Source organism: Lontra canadensis, unplaced genomic scaffold (genome assembly GCF_010015895.1).
Source record: "Lontra canadensis isolate GAN:19392208 unplaced genomic scaffold, GSC_riverotter_1.0 scaffold19, whole genome shotgun sequence".
NCBI lineage: Eukaryota > Metazoa > Chordata > Mammalia > Carnivora > Mustelidae > Lontra > Lontra canadensis.
Genome location: NW_022631013.1, coordinates 20,494,481 through 20,511,508, shown reverse-complemented (window position 1 = coordinate 20,511,508; position 17,028 = coordinate 20,494,481). Strand labels below are relative to the sequence as shown.

Below are 17,028 nucleotides of genomic sequence, written 5' to 3'. Positions count from 1 at the left end.
TAGTGATCTCCTAGTGAATTAACGTCAGTGTAATCCACTCACCAGTCTTTTTATGGTGTGTAAATGAACTCACAAGACTTACAAAAGGAAAATTATTTAAAATAACCGAAGTGGGGTGTCTGGATGATCTCCAGGTCCTGGAATCAAGCCCCCTAATGGCCTGTGTTCTCAGTGCAGTCCCTCCCCTCCCCCTCCTCCCCTTGCTCCCAGGCAGGTGAGCCTTTCTCTCCCTCAAATAAATAAATAAAATCTTTAAAATAATCAAAGTAGTTCTGAACTGAGGGACTGTTAAAAGCAAACTTAACTCTCAATTCTAATTACTAAAAAACAAAGGAATAAGCAGCTTACCGAGTGAACCCAATATGACCAGAATCGTTAAGATCCACACAAGTACTCTTGAAATATATCTGATTATCACCATCAGAATCATGGATAGAACTGCAGGGAAGACAGAGAACACGTAGAATATTATTTTAAAACACTGGAAAATATAAAGAGAAACTCTTTCAATTATTTTCTCCTAGGGATACAACTGGTCGCTACTGACACGTTCAAGACCCCAATTTAGGGACAAAAGGTTAACTGGCTACTTCTGCGCTTTGACTTTGGTACTTGCGGCACTGGAAACCAAAGGCACCTAACCGTGGGTTTATAAATGACAGAAAAGAACACATGCAAATGCAACATGGTGACTCCAAAACAGCACACAACTGTTGTGGATTCACCACGGGAAGACGTCAGAACTCACATGCAAACAGACATGCCAACACACAGAGTGGAGAGAGTGATGTGTCGTGTTGGTGATTGGAAAAACTACCACACACAGACAGAGATCAGTTAAAGTAAGTGCTACGCTTCCTGGAGTAACCCTTGCATTTCAAGACCAACTTCTCTGATAGATGGTCCACGCACTAGACAGTATTTTATCTTTTTATCGTTTCTCTTCTGAAATTCCAAAAAATGCTCTGACCCTACGGAATAATATCCTGAAGCCTCCTGAGGCCCAAATTCCTTTAACCTTACTTCTTGACTGGGGTCAGGGGTCCTGACTGATTGAGAGACTCTTCAAAAAAGAGCAAAGCTCAGTTTGAGTTATTTAGCCAATGCCTCTACCCAACCCAAGCTAAATTCCAACATGCTAAAATCTTGAGTGAAAGAAATCTTAGAAAAGAAACCAGGAAGATTTGACCTTTGCATGGGGAAATTCATTTCTGAAATCATAATTTGTTCTTCTTTAATTAACTAAAGGCCCATGTTACCAACAAATGAACAAAGATCTTAAGCCTCAAGAGAACCATTCCAATAAAAACTGGAATTCCAATGGTTTCACATTATTAGCACGATTTTTAAGGTTTGGTTTTTCTTTTCTTGGTTAAATTCATCAACTATTTTAGAAACCAAGTAACTTTTTCGTAAAGCTGGACTAATTCAAGTTTTTGGGGGGACCATTTGCAAAGCCAAATAAACGGTCAGGATCTGTGACTAGGTAACATTATTAAGGTACTCACTTTTGCAATAAATGTACAGGAACCAAAAACAGATGGGAGCGTTTCAAATATCACAGAAATAGCTTTTCATATGGACAGCATTATTTCAATTGAGTCAAGTACTACCTAAGCAAAAAGAAAATACTCTCTAATGACAAGATGGAAATACAGCTAGTCTTCTCAATGACTATAATTGTTAACAGGCATAAATACTCATTTTACTTATACAGTGAAAGAGGTGCTTGGTTCCTACCACAGTTTACTCCTCCCAGCTAAAAAGAGCTATAGATTCTGATACGGTTACATATGGTTCTAGGATAACCCAGGGTATTTACATCTTGAAAATCACATTTACTTTATCTATTGACAAGAAAACTCAAGGGCTAACAAGTGGAGATTTCCTAACTTTTCCAGCAATACAATGGTATTATGAACTGTAGCAATGAAAAAAAAAAAAAAAACTCAAAAAGTAATCTATCAGAAAGCTTTGCTCTTTGATGGAAATAGAGAAGAGACTACGTGGCTCTTTTTTATAAGCCTCTGGAATCATAACTAAAAACAAAGGGGGTACTGATTCACTAAAAGAAGCCTCTTGCTATCATATTAAATGTTATTATAGACAGTAACCAGTTTGGGAAAACACCCGTTATCTCCAATGAGAGAAAAAGAAAGTTTCAGATATATAAATATAAATATATAATATATATATTTAAATATGTATATATTTATAACTCTATATAATCTGAAACAATTATGTTGGCTATGGGAAGTTAAACATTGTACAGGTATCCCGGTTGTATTCATATTTTGGTTAAAAGACAGAACAGTCTTCTACTGCAGTACTATGCAATAGCTAATAATGAGAAAAACAATTACCTAGTGATAACAAGCAAAGTCCCAATATAATTTCTTTGCTGGTCATTACTCCACTAATCAGCCTGTGTAAGACACTATTGTCACTGACAAAGGTGATCAGGGCCTCTGCAAACTTGGCATAGCAGGAAATGTTCACAGGAGCACAGCGATGGAAGAATGGAATAGGTGCACTGGTGATACAAGAAAAAAAAAATCAGAAAAAAAATTACTCCTACTTAATATAAATGCCACATCAAACACACAAATGAAAGGTGATTATGACTGCAATACACTCCACCCTCCACACATCATATGGGGGCCAAGAGCTGTGAGCTTAATGCTATGAGGATGACTGTCATGGGCAGGGATGCGAATCTTACCACAGGCCTTATCAGAGAGGGTGGAGTGCATATTCCAAAGGAAGACATTACCCTCCCCTTCTGGAAAGAAACACACGCACATATACACGCACATACGCACGTACAGAATACGAAAAGCAAAAGCAAACACTTAAACTCCTTCGCCTGTACATCCATTGGTCAATGGGCAGATGACAAAACTTACAAACATATACTTCATTGGACTGAAAATGACTTTTTGCCGTAAGCTATTTAAAACTAGAAAACACACATGCTTTTGCTTGAAATGTTCCACCGTGAATACAAAGTTTCCTCTATCAGAACAGCATACAAAACCTTGCATTAAGAAAAGGTGTGTGGGGCACAAGCTTATTAACTCTTGTATCAATTAATCATGCCAAGACATCAACATACAGCATAATATGCGGCTGTTTAAAACAATAACCATGGATACTAATGTATGGAAACACTTAGGAGGTAATAGTACAAGGGGAAAGAAGCAGAAATTTGATCTAATGTGATGGTTGCCAACTCTGTACAAAAAAGAGAAATATAAGAATGAGAACAGAAAAAATATAAGTAAATGAAAAAATTTGTTAGGGTCATGAGATTCTGCATGGTTTTCTTTTTATACGTCATTATGATTATGAGATTATTTGTGTCCAAAAAATGAGGTCATTGGTTCTATCAGGTTTACACTGACCACAGGGCTCTTCTTGTGAAGGAACACAGCTATGTACGAACAGTGATGTAGCTCTGGTTTGTTAGAACATATTCTATTTTAGCCTTTGAGACTATGGTATTTATCTGATCAACAGGAGAGTCTAAAAAAGTTCTAAGAACATGTCCTCAGTTGTGATTTGTATGGATTCTAACAGAATCCGTATGTCTGTCTGTACACGAATACACACGTCTGTGTGCATTAAGTTAAAGGTTAGCCATTGTTAACACAAATCTCAGATTTTCAGAATTATTTGTAGAACTATCAGTCATAGCTCTAATATAACTCTGTTGATGGCAATGAGCTAAGCGTGCTCTCATTCTTGGTTGGCACTGTATTTGGGTCAAATTCGTGACTAAGAATATATGACTAAATACCAAATTCTAAGGTTTCTGATCCCAGCAAAGCAGTTTTGTCTGAATTGAAGTCAAACAGTATCTTTGTTTCCTTCCATGGAAAACAACAAAAATATTTCTTTTCAAATAAAAATATAAATGTACTAGGTACATTTACACCAATGGGAGTAAGAATAGGCAACATATTCCAAGCTGTTAAACTTCAGGGAACAACAAAACAATAATAATAAAGATCAAGTCTTACCTTAGTTATGCTTTGGTAAAATGTATCCCAAAATAATGACGTGACATTATGACATGAATGTTCACTTAAAAAAAGAAGTGTCTCCTGTAACTTGTGGGTGTATTTGTGTGTACCTTCAAAACGGGACTGGTGAAATTTAATGCCTAAGATTTGATGTTTTGTCAGAAATTGCAGAAAGTCAGAGCATTCCGAGCAATGCTTAAATTAAAGGTATGCAAGCCATTGTTTTTGACAAAAGTTGTTTCACTAATGATATAAAAAGCTATTAAATTATAGAATATCTTTCAGTGAAATGGATTTATTCAGAAATATTATAGGAAAGCATCAAAAGAATTAACCATAAGTTCACAGTCAACGGTGGCTAATTTAGGACAAGAAAACTTTGTTGTGACCTACAACTGTTTTTCTTCCTGATGCTGTCTATCTAGGTAATGTCCCTGCCAGGTTAATGTCTCTAAGGACTTCTATCCTTATTTTTAACTAAAGCCCGAGTTCTCTGTCTTTCAAAACCCAAATCTTCTCTGCTCTACAATTACCTGTACCTTCAGCTGCTTTACTCATAACCCTATCATTTCTGGTGCAGCCTCTGTTTAACTCACTTGCCTCCAACCTTGAACATAAAACATATCTACCTTAAGGATACAGATGCCACCTTCTTGCTTTCGATATCCACCAATTTTCTGGCCCTGCTCTGTTTCCATTTTCCTGTCATATAACCATAAGTATTAGCCCTCCGTCCAGAGGCAGCTCCACATCTACCTCCCATATTCTAGCAGAATGCTGCTTTAGTTTTAGGCTCAAAGAGAAACACGCATCATTTCCAAAAGACAGAGGGGTCTGTTACAACAGGAAAACAAAACTGGACAAGTTCGAAAGCCTTGGGTGATCCCCTTAACATTACACAATTGCATTCTTAGCTAAAAGAGTAGGAGTAATGACGATAATAATAAATAGGAATGGAGCCCAGCCATAAGTCAGTGATTCTAAATCAATAGGAGCAGCATATCCAGTAGGGTTCATGTTTTTCTGCTTTTCAGACTTATGATAAGGATAGATGGCTGAAAGGGAAGGATTATATTCTTAAAATTCAAATCTTTTATTTCTATTTAAGAGTTAATGCTGAGTAATACCTGTTCTCTTACCCTTTCAAGTCACTTTTATACTATATCTAAACTCTTGGCTAACTGAAAGGAGTACTTTTACAAGTCTCCTTCAAAGAACTAAAGCAACATAACAACAGTGCCTTAAAATTTAATCTCTATTAATTAAAAAAAAAACCTGACAGCTCTAAATTTGAAGGTATAAGATTAGCACAGACTGATTACATTGTCTAGCTGATGGTCAAAATGGTCAAAATTGTTCTTAGTGGTAGGGAATATCATAAATAGAAGGCAAATAAAAGAGAAGACAGTATTTGGACACAGTAATAACAAAAGTTAAAGAGTTAGTTTTTTGTTTTTTGTTTTTTTAAAGATTTTATTTATTTATTTGACACAGAGAGAAATTACAAGTAGGTAGAGAGGCAGGCAGAGAGAGAGGGGGAAGCAGGCTCCCTGCTGAGCAGAGAGCCCAATGCGGGGCTCGAACCCAGGACCCTGAGATCATGACCTGGGCGAAAGGCAGAGGCTTAACCCACTAAGCCACCCAGGTGCCCCAAGAGTTAGTTTTAAAGTAAAAAGCACTACACTTCCTTGTCATTCTTTTCTTCTACTGTTCCCCAAACAAAAACAACCGGCCATGAGTTTTTAATACTCAAATGACGTTCTTGTTAAAAAACAAAACAAAACAAAACAAAAAACCACAAAACCTAAGTAATCATAGCATTGAAATGGTTTTTCTTCTACTTTATCGCTTATATCCTATGTGACAGAACGAATTCGAATTAGCTGATTTCATGTATCTCTCAGAAAAGAATGCTTCTGAGAAACTTGTATGTGAGATCTTTTCTACTTTAGTGTCTAACCTAAATGACACACTTTGTGCTTCTTAATTAAGAGGATAAACATAAAGAATTCTATTTATAGCAACTTTTCCTACCTTTTGAAGCCCACAGAATATTGAATCTTTAAGAAGTCAATGTAGTCCCATTAGGAACTGATGCTGTTTCACATTATTGAAACATTAGTCAACAAGAACAAAATGAATTTATAATGAGTCTTTTATAAAGATTTTTAAAAATTAGCTCAGAGGGATATTGTATCTTACCTTGGCAAACATACTATTTGCCTTAAGTCCAGACTATCAGTTAGTGAGCTCCCCTCCCTCAAAGTCCGATGACAAACAATGCCTAGTATCCCTCATCCCTATGCCTTCATAAGAGAAGATAGGAGTTTGCATCTCACACAATGATCTTAAAACTTCAGGTTATAAAAAAGTAATTACACATGATTTCTAATGAAAAATTTTACTTAAGAAAGAATAGTAAGAAAGGATTCTTGACAGCCCAGAAAATGTAGAAAATAAATCAAGACTCTAATGGCAATACTCAGTGGTTTTTCATGTATTTCATTTTATTTATTTTCTCTCCTTTCCTTCCTGTACTCTTTTTAAAAATTTTAATCTTTAATTTTTTAAAAAGTAGGCTCCAATTCCAATGTGGGGCTTGAATTCATGACCCTGAGATCAAGTATCATGTGCTCTCTACCAAATGAGCCAGTCAGGCAGCCCCCACCTTTTTCCTTTTTTTTTTTTTTTTTTTTTCCAATCTAACTGTGGTATAGGACTTTGCTTGGGGAAGATGGCAGAGTAGGAGGACCCTAAGCTCACCTCATCCCATGTATTTAACAAGATAACACATCAGTATAAAACTGCGGTATAGATTTTACAAGATCTTAAATATCTGATTCCTAACAATCAACTGTGTGACTTTGCACAAGCCCTTTAACTTCTATCTTCTATTTCCTCATCTATAAATTAGGAACAATATCCTTATAGGCTTTGTGAAGATTAAATAAGACAATACACGTGAGAAGCTTAATATGGTGACTGGCACCCAACAGATATTAACAAGTGTTAATTTATGTGGAATCCTTTATTTTAAAAATATGATAAACAGATAACACTTTTTTTCTCGGCTGTTAGTTTCTCATGTCCATATCATGTTTTTAATTCCCCAACACCTAATATCCTTTCTGGCATCCAGCAATAGTAAAATAAATGTTTGGTGAATTTACTGAATTTATGTAATGTTTGTACTATTGCAGTTTTCTTTAACTACACCTAAACCTTTAAGCATTTTAGGTATAAGGGATAGTCTCCCTATGGCTACCACTCTCCATCATGTCACCAAGTTATAAATTTGGATAAAACATGGCCCTTTCTCGGCATCTGCTTTTAAAATTCAAAAGCTCGGGGCACCTGGGTGGCTCAGTCGGTTAAGTGTCATGGCTCAGGGCATGATCCCAGGTCCTGGGATTGAGCCCCACGTTGGGCTCTCTTCTCAGCAAAGAGTCTGCTTCTCCCTCTGCCTCTGTCCCTCCTCTGCTTGTGCTTTCTCTCTTTCTCTCAAATAAACAAATAAGTCTTTTTAAAAAATAAAATAAAATTCAAAAGCTCTTAGGAATAGTCCCCATTTGGCAATTACGTGGTATTAGTGTCTTACTGCAAATTAGTTTATAACTGCTTTTCTCTAAGAAACAGGCATTGCTTTCAATGGCAGAAGGTGCCCAGGCACCCAGGGAGGTTAGGGGTGAAAGGGAAGGCTCTAGAGCTTAAGAGAAATATTACTCCCTAAGCCAGATGCCAAGCACAATAATGGATGCTTAAAACATATGATCTTATTTAATTCTGACAACAATTCCAAGACAGAGGTATTAATATTGCCGTTTTACATGTGAGGACACTTGGTTCACAGACAGGTGAAAAGACTTGCTCAAGCTGACAAAGAGAAGGTGGTGACACAGCATTCACCCCCAGGCCTAGCTGGACTCAAAGTGCAGCTCTTTCTGTCCCACTAGGGTGCTCCTAGGAGGAGAGCAAAAGAGACATGAACGATGCTAAGGGCCATTTGCCTGCGTCATGCTTCGCCTACTGTCCATCTTTTGGTATATACAAAAAGTCACCAAAACCAGTAGGTTTTTTTTGTTTTTGTTTTTTTAAAAGACAGAGCTTCTTAAGGACAGAGACTAGATCTTCCTCATCTTTGAAGATGTGGTCTCTAATGTGAGGTGGGAAATGTGGTATTGCCCCAAGTTTTTATTACAACCAATTCACTCTTTTCTGATCTTTGCACTTTGCTTGCCAAAGGCTAAATGACACTGTTCACTAGGTCCTAATTTGATTTTCTTCCATCAACTGTTACTTCTTTGTTTACTTTCCAAGGCTGAGCGCAGATAAAAATGATAAGATCCTTAGACTGTGAGGTTCTAAATTAAATAAAACCCAAGGATCTTTAAATAAAGTATAAACAGAGTTCACTGTCAGTTTTCAGATGGTTTAGGGTCATCACTGCAGCTTAGACTACTGGACATCAGTGGACAATCTTGCTAGAAGCCAAGTCTGTCCATGTCTAAAACACAAGCCCTTAATACTATGTCTTATCTTCTAGTGAATACCCCTCAGGATGCCGTATGTAAGATGTGTGAGCTCTGTATGGCCAAGAAAGGAACACCTGAGATACCAGAAAGAGGCAGCCCTCAACATGGTGCAGTCAGAGGTAAAGGAGGATTTAACTGACCCCTGCCCCATCCTTACGCAGGTACAGAGCAACCTCATCCTCACATCAAGGCTTTCCGGTTATCCTTTTATAATATGTTTATATCTTAAAATATGACTCTATACTCATAGTAGGCACTTAAAACAGGCTGTTTTAAAGTTTGAGTAGATAAGAGGAAAGAGCCTTTCTTGTCTTTACATTGATACATTTTCTCCAACTACTCTATTCAAAGGACCTCCTTTTCTTACTATTACAGCTTCCCTAATATTCTCAACGGTCACAAATGGGGTCTCTTTACCTATAGATCTAAACCCATGATTTATAGGTCCCACTTGTTAGTATCTTTTAAAATAGTCCCTTTATTTTCATTTCTGTAGGCTTTACATTTTAACTCCAATAGCAAGTTGACAAGACTAAAAGAGCTGGACATCAATGAAACTGATAGATCCTTTGTCTACTTTTCAACAGAAATTTCCACATTTCATTCAAGTTAATAAAGCACAAGTTACACCCATTAGCAAGCCAAAGGAAAGCACACATAAGATCAGTCTCAACATTTTAATCAGTAGCTTGCTATAATATACCAAGATATAATAAAAGTGGCTTCAATTCAGTATTCCTGGTGAAGTTGACTCATGGCATACCTGGTTGATACACACTTAAAGTTCTCAAGATGAGACATGCTTCTAAACGCTATTCACCTAATTCTAGGGACATGTTCTACAATGCTTGCAAATTTATTTCCTCATTGAAAAAAACATTTATAATTTTAAAGTTGCTTCCCTTAAAACTACTGTGAGATCCCTGTAAAGATTATTTCCTGTCTCTTCTTTGTATCCATTATATGCAGTAGGTACTGAAATACTCAGTGTTTGTTGAGTAAGACCTTGAATAAGATAAGGCACACAGTGTATTAATATAGAGAATGTATCTAAAAGATGCAGCCTGAAATAAGGTATGGAGAATAATCACTGGCATATGTTTTAAATTTACAAAGTATATTAAAAATAATCCCAGTATTACTAAGATCAACTTCAAAGAATCTTTGGAGACTGCGAGACTTGGCTTCTAATTTTGCTATAGATTTTGCAATGATTCAGCAGTTGTATATTCTTAAAAATTATGGCATTAAAAAAAAAAAAAAAGTGAGCCCCCAAAAGAAATTTAAAATCCGAGAATGAGAAAAAAGTTATTTGCTTCTCTGTGTGTGTGTGTTTTAAGATATGAAATACATGCTGTCATTTCTAGTACTACTTTCTAAATTTTGTGATAAAAGTATTGGTCCTGAGCAATAGGCATCATCAAGTGACTCTTTCCCCAGGATAATATATACAGTTTAAAATCTACCTACAAAAACAAAAGTCACAAGTTAACAAAATACAATAAAATTTACCTCGCTGGAACTGGTAGTTTGGGGCATAGAACAGAAGCTTTTGAAGATGTAGTATATTCAGAAGGCTTTAGGTTGTAGCTACATAGTGCTGATCCTGTTGAAAGAAAAGCTGGATGTTAGCTAGCAGAACAGAGCCTCAAATTCTCTCACTGATTCATTGTATTCATTTTATATGTTAATATTAATTCAACATATTAATTCAAACACTACAGAATTAATAAGAATCTGATTTTGTCTTTAGTATCAGTCTACAATCATTTAAAACTGATTCCTCAGGGTGCCTGGGTGGTTAAGCATCTGCCTTAGGCTCAGGTCATGATCCCAGAGTCCTGGGATGAGCCCTACATCAGGCTCCCTGATGGGTGGGAAGCCTACTTCTTCCTCTCCCACTGCCCCTGCTTGTGTTTCCTTGCACTGTCTCTCTCTCTGTCAAATAAATAAATAAAATCTTAAAAACAAAAACAAAAAAACCTGATTCCTCTCGGATAATTTATGTACAAACTTTAATTAATGATATTAAGGATAATAACAATAATAAGTACTAGAACTACCTTTACTGAGTGTCTGCCATATATTAGCCATTTTAAAATAAAATGTGAAGTGAAAACGGCATGTTTTAACATTGAAGTAATTATAGAAATGTCCTGTGAGGATGTAAAAAAGAATTTTAAGAGAATACAGAAAAAAGATTTGCTAGGACAACAAACAACCTTAAGAATGGTTTTATTTCATCTATATCTTGTCCTATCAGTCAAAAGAACTTTTAAAAAGTCACAAACCTGCATTTGATTCAGTAATACTGCCCTTAAATCAGCAACCAACTTGCTAAGTATTTAAATATGAGGTCTAGATATCATACTTACAAAAAAAACAAAAACAACAACAAAAAAAAACCCAAGAAGTCACCATCTATTTTATATAAAGATAATTCAAGTAATTTGACAATGTAAGGTACTTTTTATTTTTTAAGGATTTTATTTATTTATTTAATTGACATATATATAGAGAGAGAGACAGCAAGAGAGGGAACACAAGCAGGGGGAGTGGGAGAGGAAAAAGCAGGCTTCCAGCCCAGCGGGGAGCCTGATGTGGGGCTCAATCCCAGGACCCCGGATCAAGACCTAAGTTGAAGGCAGAGGATTAACGACTGAGCTACCCAGGCACGCATGTAAGGTACTTTAAAAAAAATATTTATTTACTTATTTGAGAGAGAAAGAGAGACAGAGACAGAGAGAGTGTGCCAGGGGAGGGAGAGAGGAGGAAGGAGAAGTGACTCTCTGCTGAGCAGGGAGCCCAACTCAAGGCTGGATCCCAGGACCTTGAGATCATGACTCGAGCCGAAATCAAGAGTTGTATGCTTGACCGAATGAGCCACCCAGGCACCCCTTGACAACGTAAGGTATTTTACAAGAGATACTTGAAAGTTACATGGCACTATTCATGTTTCCACCACTTCTTAAGATAGATTCAGTAGGAAACTTAAGTTTCTGAAACTGTTTCAGAACATCCTTTTCCATGTTAATGACTTATTTATTTTAAGTTAAGCATGAATATTAAATATCTACTTCTTCTAAAATTAGTCTTTTGTCTTTGAAGATAATGCCACCAGATTCTATTTACAGCAGTTTCGGAGAAACCATGACAACAGCGGAAAGCAAACATTTTAGATTAATCCTGAAATATCTGGAGTCTGACTATAGAACCGCTCAGGAAAAACACAGCAACCATGCCAGTCACTGCAGAGCACCCAACAGGATCATCAACTTCCTGATCTGAATTGTCAACTTCTTTCTTTCAGGGTCTAAGACGGAATCGATTTGCACAATATGAAAGGGCCTAACTAAGGCACTGTGCCAGCACCGTCAAACACACTGCTCCATCTGAATTCAGTGAACATAATCTCTGTCCCCACCCTTTCTTCATTTAAAAAAGGAGGTCAGCAGGTGCAACAGAGTTCAATTTTATAAATACTTTCCCAGGATAATGCTCAAAGAAAGGATAATAGCCTTATCTCTGATGGTATTCTGGGACATAGGCCAGTACTAAGTAGATCCTGTACTAAATAGATTAAAGGAAAAAGATCTTTACAATGTAGTAACAATCAGAAGAAACCTTATAATGCTTCCTGCTCAAAGGGCTGATGGAGAGAGAAGCTTCAATGCAGAACATTAAAACAACCCAGTAATGGCAAGCATTTTGCAATTGTTTCTCTTTTCATGTTGATTAGCTGATGCATTTTCAGTGAACACTTTTAAGGTGGTATCCATTTCTCTCTTTCTCTCTTTTTTTTTTTTTATAGTGAGAGTATAAACAATACTTAGCACAAGAGGTTTGGTCATAAAGAGTAAGACAAAGTTTTTCTTCTAATGCAAAAGGCAGGGGAAACCATACTTGAGTAATGAAGTCTAAAACCAAAAACAAAAGCTTATCTAAACCACACCAGAGGCAATCTGTGCAACTCAGCCAATGTTACTCAAAATGAGTGATCTTAGGAAGCCAACTTCCATATATAAACATTTATCTTGGTAAACATTTGCCACAGTCCCCAGAATGTTTAACTACCATAATTTTTCAAATGCCTTATAATATTCAATTATTTATTCTTTAGCTCAATATCACTTATAAGAACTCCCCTAAGAGGTATGTTTCCATCACCAGACTCCAAACATTACAGATGAAAAAAATAAGTAATACTTCCAAGGCCTTTATAAGCAATCACTGACAAATTTAGGAATAACATCCTTTACTCCTAGGCCACAATACTTCTGTGCCATTTCTAAATATCATAATCAGACAAATATTCAATCAGCTCTGGGCAAAAAACATATATCCCACAAATATCTCAAAAACTCTTCTCTATATGCTGCACACAGCCTTGAAAATGGTCTTTGTAAAATGGTCCTTACTTGTAATACCTTCCAGCCCTCAGGATAATTTCCAAACTTCTTGGCTTCAAAGCTCTCCTAAGGCAGAACTCTACCTAAAACTTCCAGCCTTATCTTAACATAATAAGCTACTTAAAATTTTGCTGTTTAAAAACTTCCAGGCTTTTTTGTATGCTGTTCCCTCTGCTTGGATTGTCTATTCCTAACGACCATCTGATTGAGTGTTCAAGTTTGAGAATTTCTCCAACCAATCAAGCCTCACCTCCCTCATTAAGCTTTCCCTGAGGCACCCAAAGCTATTTAGTCCTCAGTTCTACTATAAAGCTTAGCATATTATTTTGTAATTTTTTTTAGCTTACATATTATCTCTATTTTTAGAAATTGAGCTCTTTGAGAACTGGGTCCTTATGCCTTCAAAATATGTGGGACCCGTCTCTCCTGGCACATAGACAGCACTCAAAAGCCATCTGTTGAAGACAACAGACATCATGACTAAAAAAACCCACAAAACTTATTTTTAATCTCCTATTTTGGTGTTACACGTTATATATAATGTTTATATGCTTTTCACCACTCACTACAAATTATACAAAGTATACAAATTATACTATGTAAAACAGATTTCTCGACCTTGGTATTATGACACTTGGAGCTGGGCAATTCTTAGTTGTAGGGAGCTGTCCTGTGCATTGCAGGATATTTAGCAGTATCCTTGGTTTCCAGCCACTAGATTCCAGGACCCTCCCCCTAGCCCTTCCCCCAGTTTTGACAACCAAAAATGTCTCTTAACACTGCTATGTGTGGTGGGGGTAGAATGGGGGGGGGCATGCGGTAGCAAAACTACCCTTGAGAACCACTGGTCTAAAACACCAAATTATTTGAAACAAAAATACAAAATGGACTTGGTAAGTTGGAGGCTAATTCTTCTGGCTTTAAAATTTTGCTTGATTTGCTATCACAATGATATTTGTAGGCTACACTAAATTAAGAGAAAAGATTCCTTATAAAACATACTTTAGAAAATTGTAGTTAATAAAAAAAAGAAAATCTCCCAATGCAGAAGAGTGTCCATTACAAAAAAAGAAATTACACTGCTGTGTGGGGTCCAGTGAATTTAACCCCCTTCTCTCCAATGAGGAAAGCATATATATTTACATGCTGGAAGAATACAATCCCCATTTTCAATTTCCAGGAACCAACAAAAAGCAAGGACATATTTGCAGTTCCCAAGAAGCACCCATTAACTAGCTAGTGCTGTGACATTATCTGTCAACCACTATTAGCAGCACATATTCTGCACATAATAAATCTTTGCTGAGTGAATTAATTTTGGACATCTATGTGCAAGACTTCTAGGTATTATAGAGGACAATGAAAAGTTTGTTTTCTATCATGCAAGCTCCCTCAAGGGAACTGTACCTTTTCTTTGTTTCGCTGGCACACACTTCATGGGTGCTAATTAACTGTTGAATGAAGGAATTATTTTAAATCGCATTATCAAATATAAGGATATTTTTCCCCCTTAACAATCGAGCTTCAAGGGAAGCTGATTTCTGCTGGTTTCTGACTTGGAGGCTATTAAAGCAATTGCTAGGGTCGATCATTTCATTCATTTGTAAGTGATATCAAGTCCAATCTTTTGATTCACTGTGTCAAAAAGAATCCATAGTAACTCTGTGGTTTAAGTTATATTGTTACTGACTGGTAAGAAAGAAGGTAATACTGATCATTGACTGATACTAACTTTAAACCTAACACCTAGATAATGACAATCAAAGGCTTGTTTCTATTCATAAATTTTATCTGATGTGTCATATCATCTTTCAAGATTTTCAAAGACAGAAAAATGATCACCGAGAAAGCACCCAGCTCCGTGGCCCTACTCAAAGTATGAACATGGTCTACATGGTAGTTCATAAAACTCTCCAACTTTTCACAAAATACAGGGCACTACAGAAGCACTTCCAGATGGGAGGGATTTCTCCCATGCTATAAACAGGACACACACAAGAAAGAAAAGATTTCTGTCATTGTACTACTGTGTTAAGGAAAACAAATTAGATTTTATAAAAGTTTGGTAAGAGTAATGCAAAAAGTTAATAAGGTATTCCAGGTAACACATTAGCAATGACTGAGAATAAGCATGGGCCCCCAACTTTCAGGTCGTTTTTATTTCTAAATTGCTGTTTAGAATTTAGATTAGCAAGTGGAGAGAAATAAAATGACACGGAAAGCATCTGGCACTGTGAGTGGCACAAAGTAGGTACTAGCAAATGGTATGGTGAAACAAGGCAGGGCTTAAGTCTGACTTTATCCATTCAATAGACTCAGACGCCTGTGCCGAACAATGGCTAGACAAGAGTAAATCGAAGGATGAACTATGGGCCAGACTCAGAGCAGGAGAAAGGAAGGGAAGGGACTGTCCCAGCAAGCATTACGCCCTGGGTTGAGATGAAAATCTCATACAAAGTTGATTAGCTTCTGAGGGAGAGCCATTCTCCTTCCCCCTACAATGGATACGTTATTTGAGTTTTCAAAAGTTATGATAATAAAGTAAGAAGGAAACTGGAACCAGAAACTGGAGGGAAGGAAAATTAGAGTAAGACAGAATTCATGCTCTGCTGCAAATAAATCAGAGGAGGGCTCCCACCAGATGATTTCAGTTTTCTCTGTAGGGCAGAAGGTTAGGAAAGAGGAAAAACAAGAGGGCTTGGGGAAAAAAAAAGGTTATGAATAATCATGCGGATAGGATGGACAGGAGAGATAAATGAATGAGTAAGCTGAATTACTGAGAGATGAGAAGGAAGATGACCAAAGATTCATATCAATTCTGCTTAGCATGAAGCTAATCATTTTACCAGCTGGTGGCAACTGACACAGATTCAGAACTGAGCAAAGGATAACGTCTGCTGAGAGAATGAGAAATTATTAAATGCCAAGGGAGATGAAGAGGAAAGTCCAGGGGCGCCTGGGTGGCTCAGGTCATGATCTCAGGGTCCTGGGATGGAGCCCTGAATTGGGCTCCCTGCTCAGCAGGGAGTCTGCTTCTCCTTCTCCCTTTGCCCTGCCTCATGCTCTCTCTCTCAAATAAACAAATGAAATATTTTTTTAAAAAGAGAAAGAGAAGTCCAATCCATTGTTCTTTCAAAACACATGAGTAGCCACTATGTGGGGTCCTGTACTAGGGCAAGGATATTCAGAAGTGAAGAGCATGATCTTGTCCCACAGGAAATTCATGCACTGCTGCAGGAAAATGATAAAGAACCAAAAAAGTTGAGTACTAAGTCCTTATGGTACTTAGCAATTTTAATTTTTAAAAGGCAATTTTTAATTTGTTCTCTAGCATATTTATATTTGGATCATATAAAAACAACAAACCATAATAATAATAAGGTATATGTTTGTCTACCTCTCACCCAACTCCTGGACCAGAACTTAAAAGACGCTTATATTCGTTTAAATTCTTCTGTTTGCCTTTTAAATTTTTTTTTAAAGATTTTATTTATTTATTTGAGAAAGAGAGAGAGAAGAGAGACAGCGTGAGAGAGCAGGAGAGGGGAGGTCAGAGGGAGAAGCAGACTCCCCATGGAGCTGGGTGCCTGATGTGGAACTCGATCCCAGGACTCTGTGATCATGACCTGAGCCGAAGGCAGTCGCTTAACCAACCGAGCCTCCCAGGTGTCCTTCTGTTTGCCTTTTAAAGCTCTTTATAATGGCAGCTTCTTTTCATAACCATCACATGTTCAGCTGTTTCTTCTAAATTTTCTATTCTAGTCAGACATATTTAACAGAGGTGTTCTACAAACTTTAATGTCCAAGAAAACTCCTCTTTCTTGTCTAAAAGAAAGAGTTGAGGAAATTTCTTTTTCTTTTTCTTTTGCCTATTAAATGCATTTCTTACAACGTTGTTATAGAAACCTAAAAGTTAGCTTTCCCTTACAAAGATTTTAAATAATTTGTGAAGGTAATAAAAGTCCACACAAATGGATAGTTGTAAGTGCTAAAAAGCACTTTCAAATGTTGTCATGGAAACTTAAAACTCTTTGAAAATGATTTATAGTATCTTTTTAGTCT

The 17,028-nt window shown here is 36.8% G+C and overlaps 1 protein-coding gene across 3 annotated transcripts in view; it reads right to left on the bottom strand.

The window, feature by feature from the left end:
* Positions 1-17,028, bottom strand: part of SLC44A1 (solute carrier family 44 member 1) — a 194,810-nt gene that overhangs the window by 83,809 nt on the left and 93,973 nt on the right. For all 3 annotated transcript variants that reach the window (XM_032860763.1, XM_032860762.1, XM_032860761.1), the window contains exons 5-7: positions 10,070-10,163; positions 2,364-2,533; positions 349-438 (exon numbers count right to left, since the gene is read on the bottom strand). In XM_032860763.1, the coding sequence (XP_032716654.1) occupies positions 349-438; positions 2,364-2,533; positions 10,070-10,163 (354 nt within the window). The remainder of the gene's footprint in view (positions 1-348; positions 439-2,363; positions 2,534-10,069; positions 10,164-17,028) is intronic.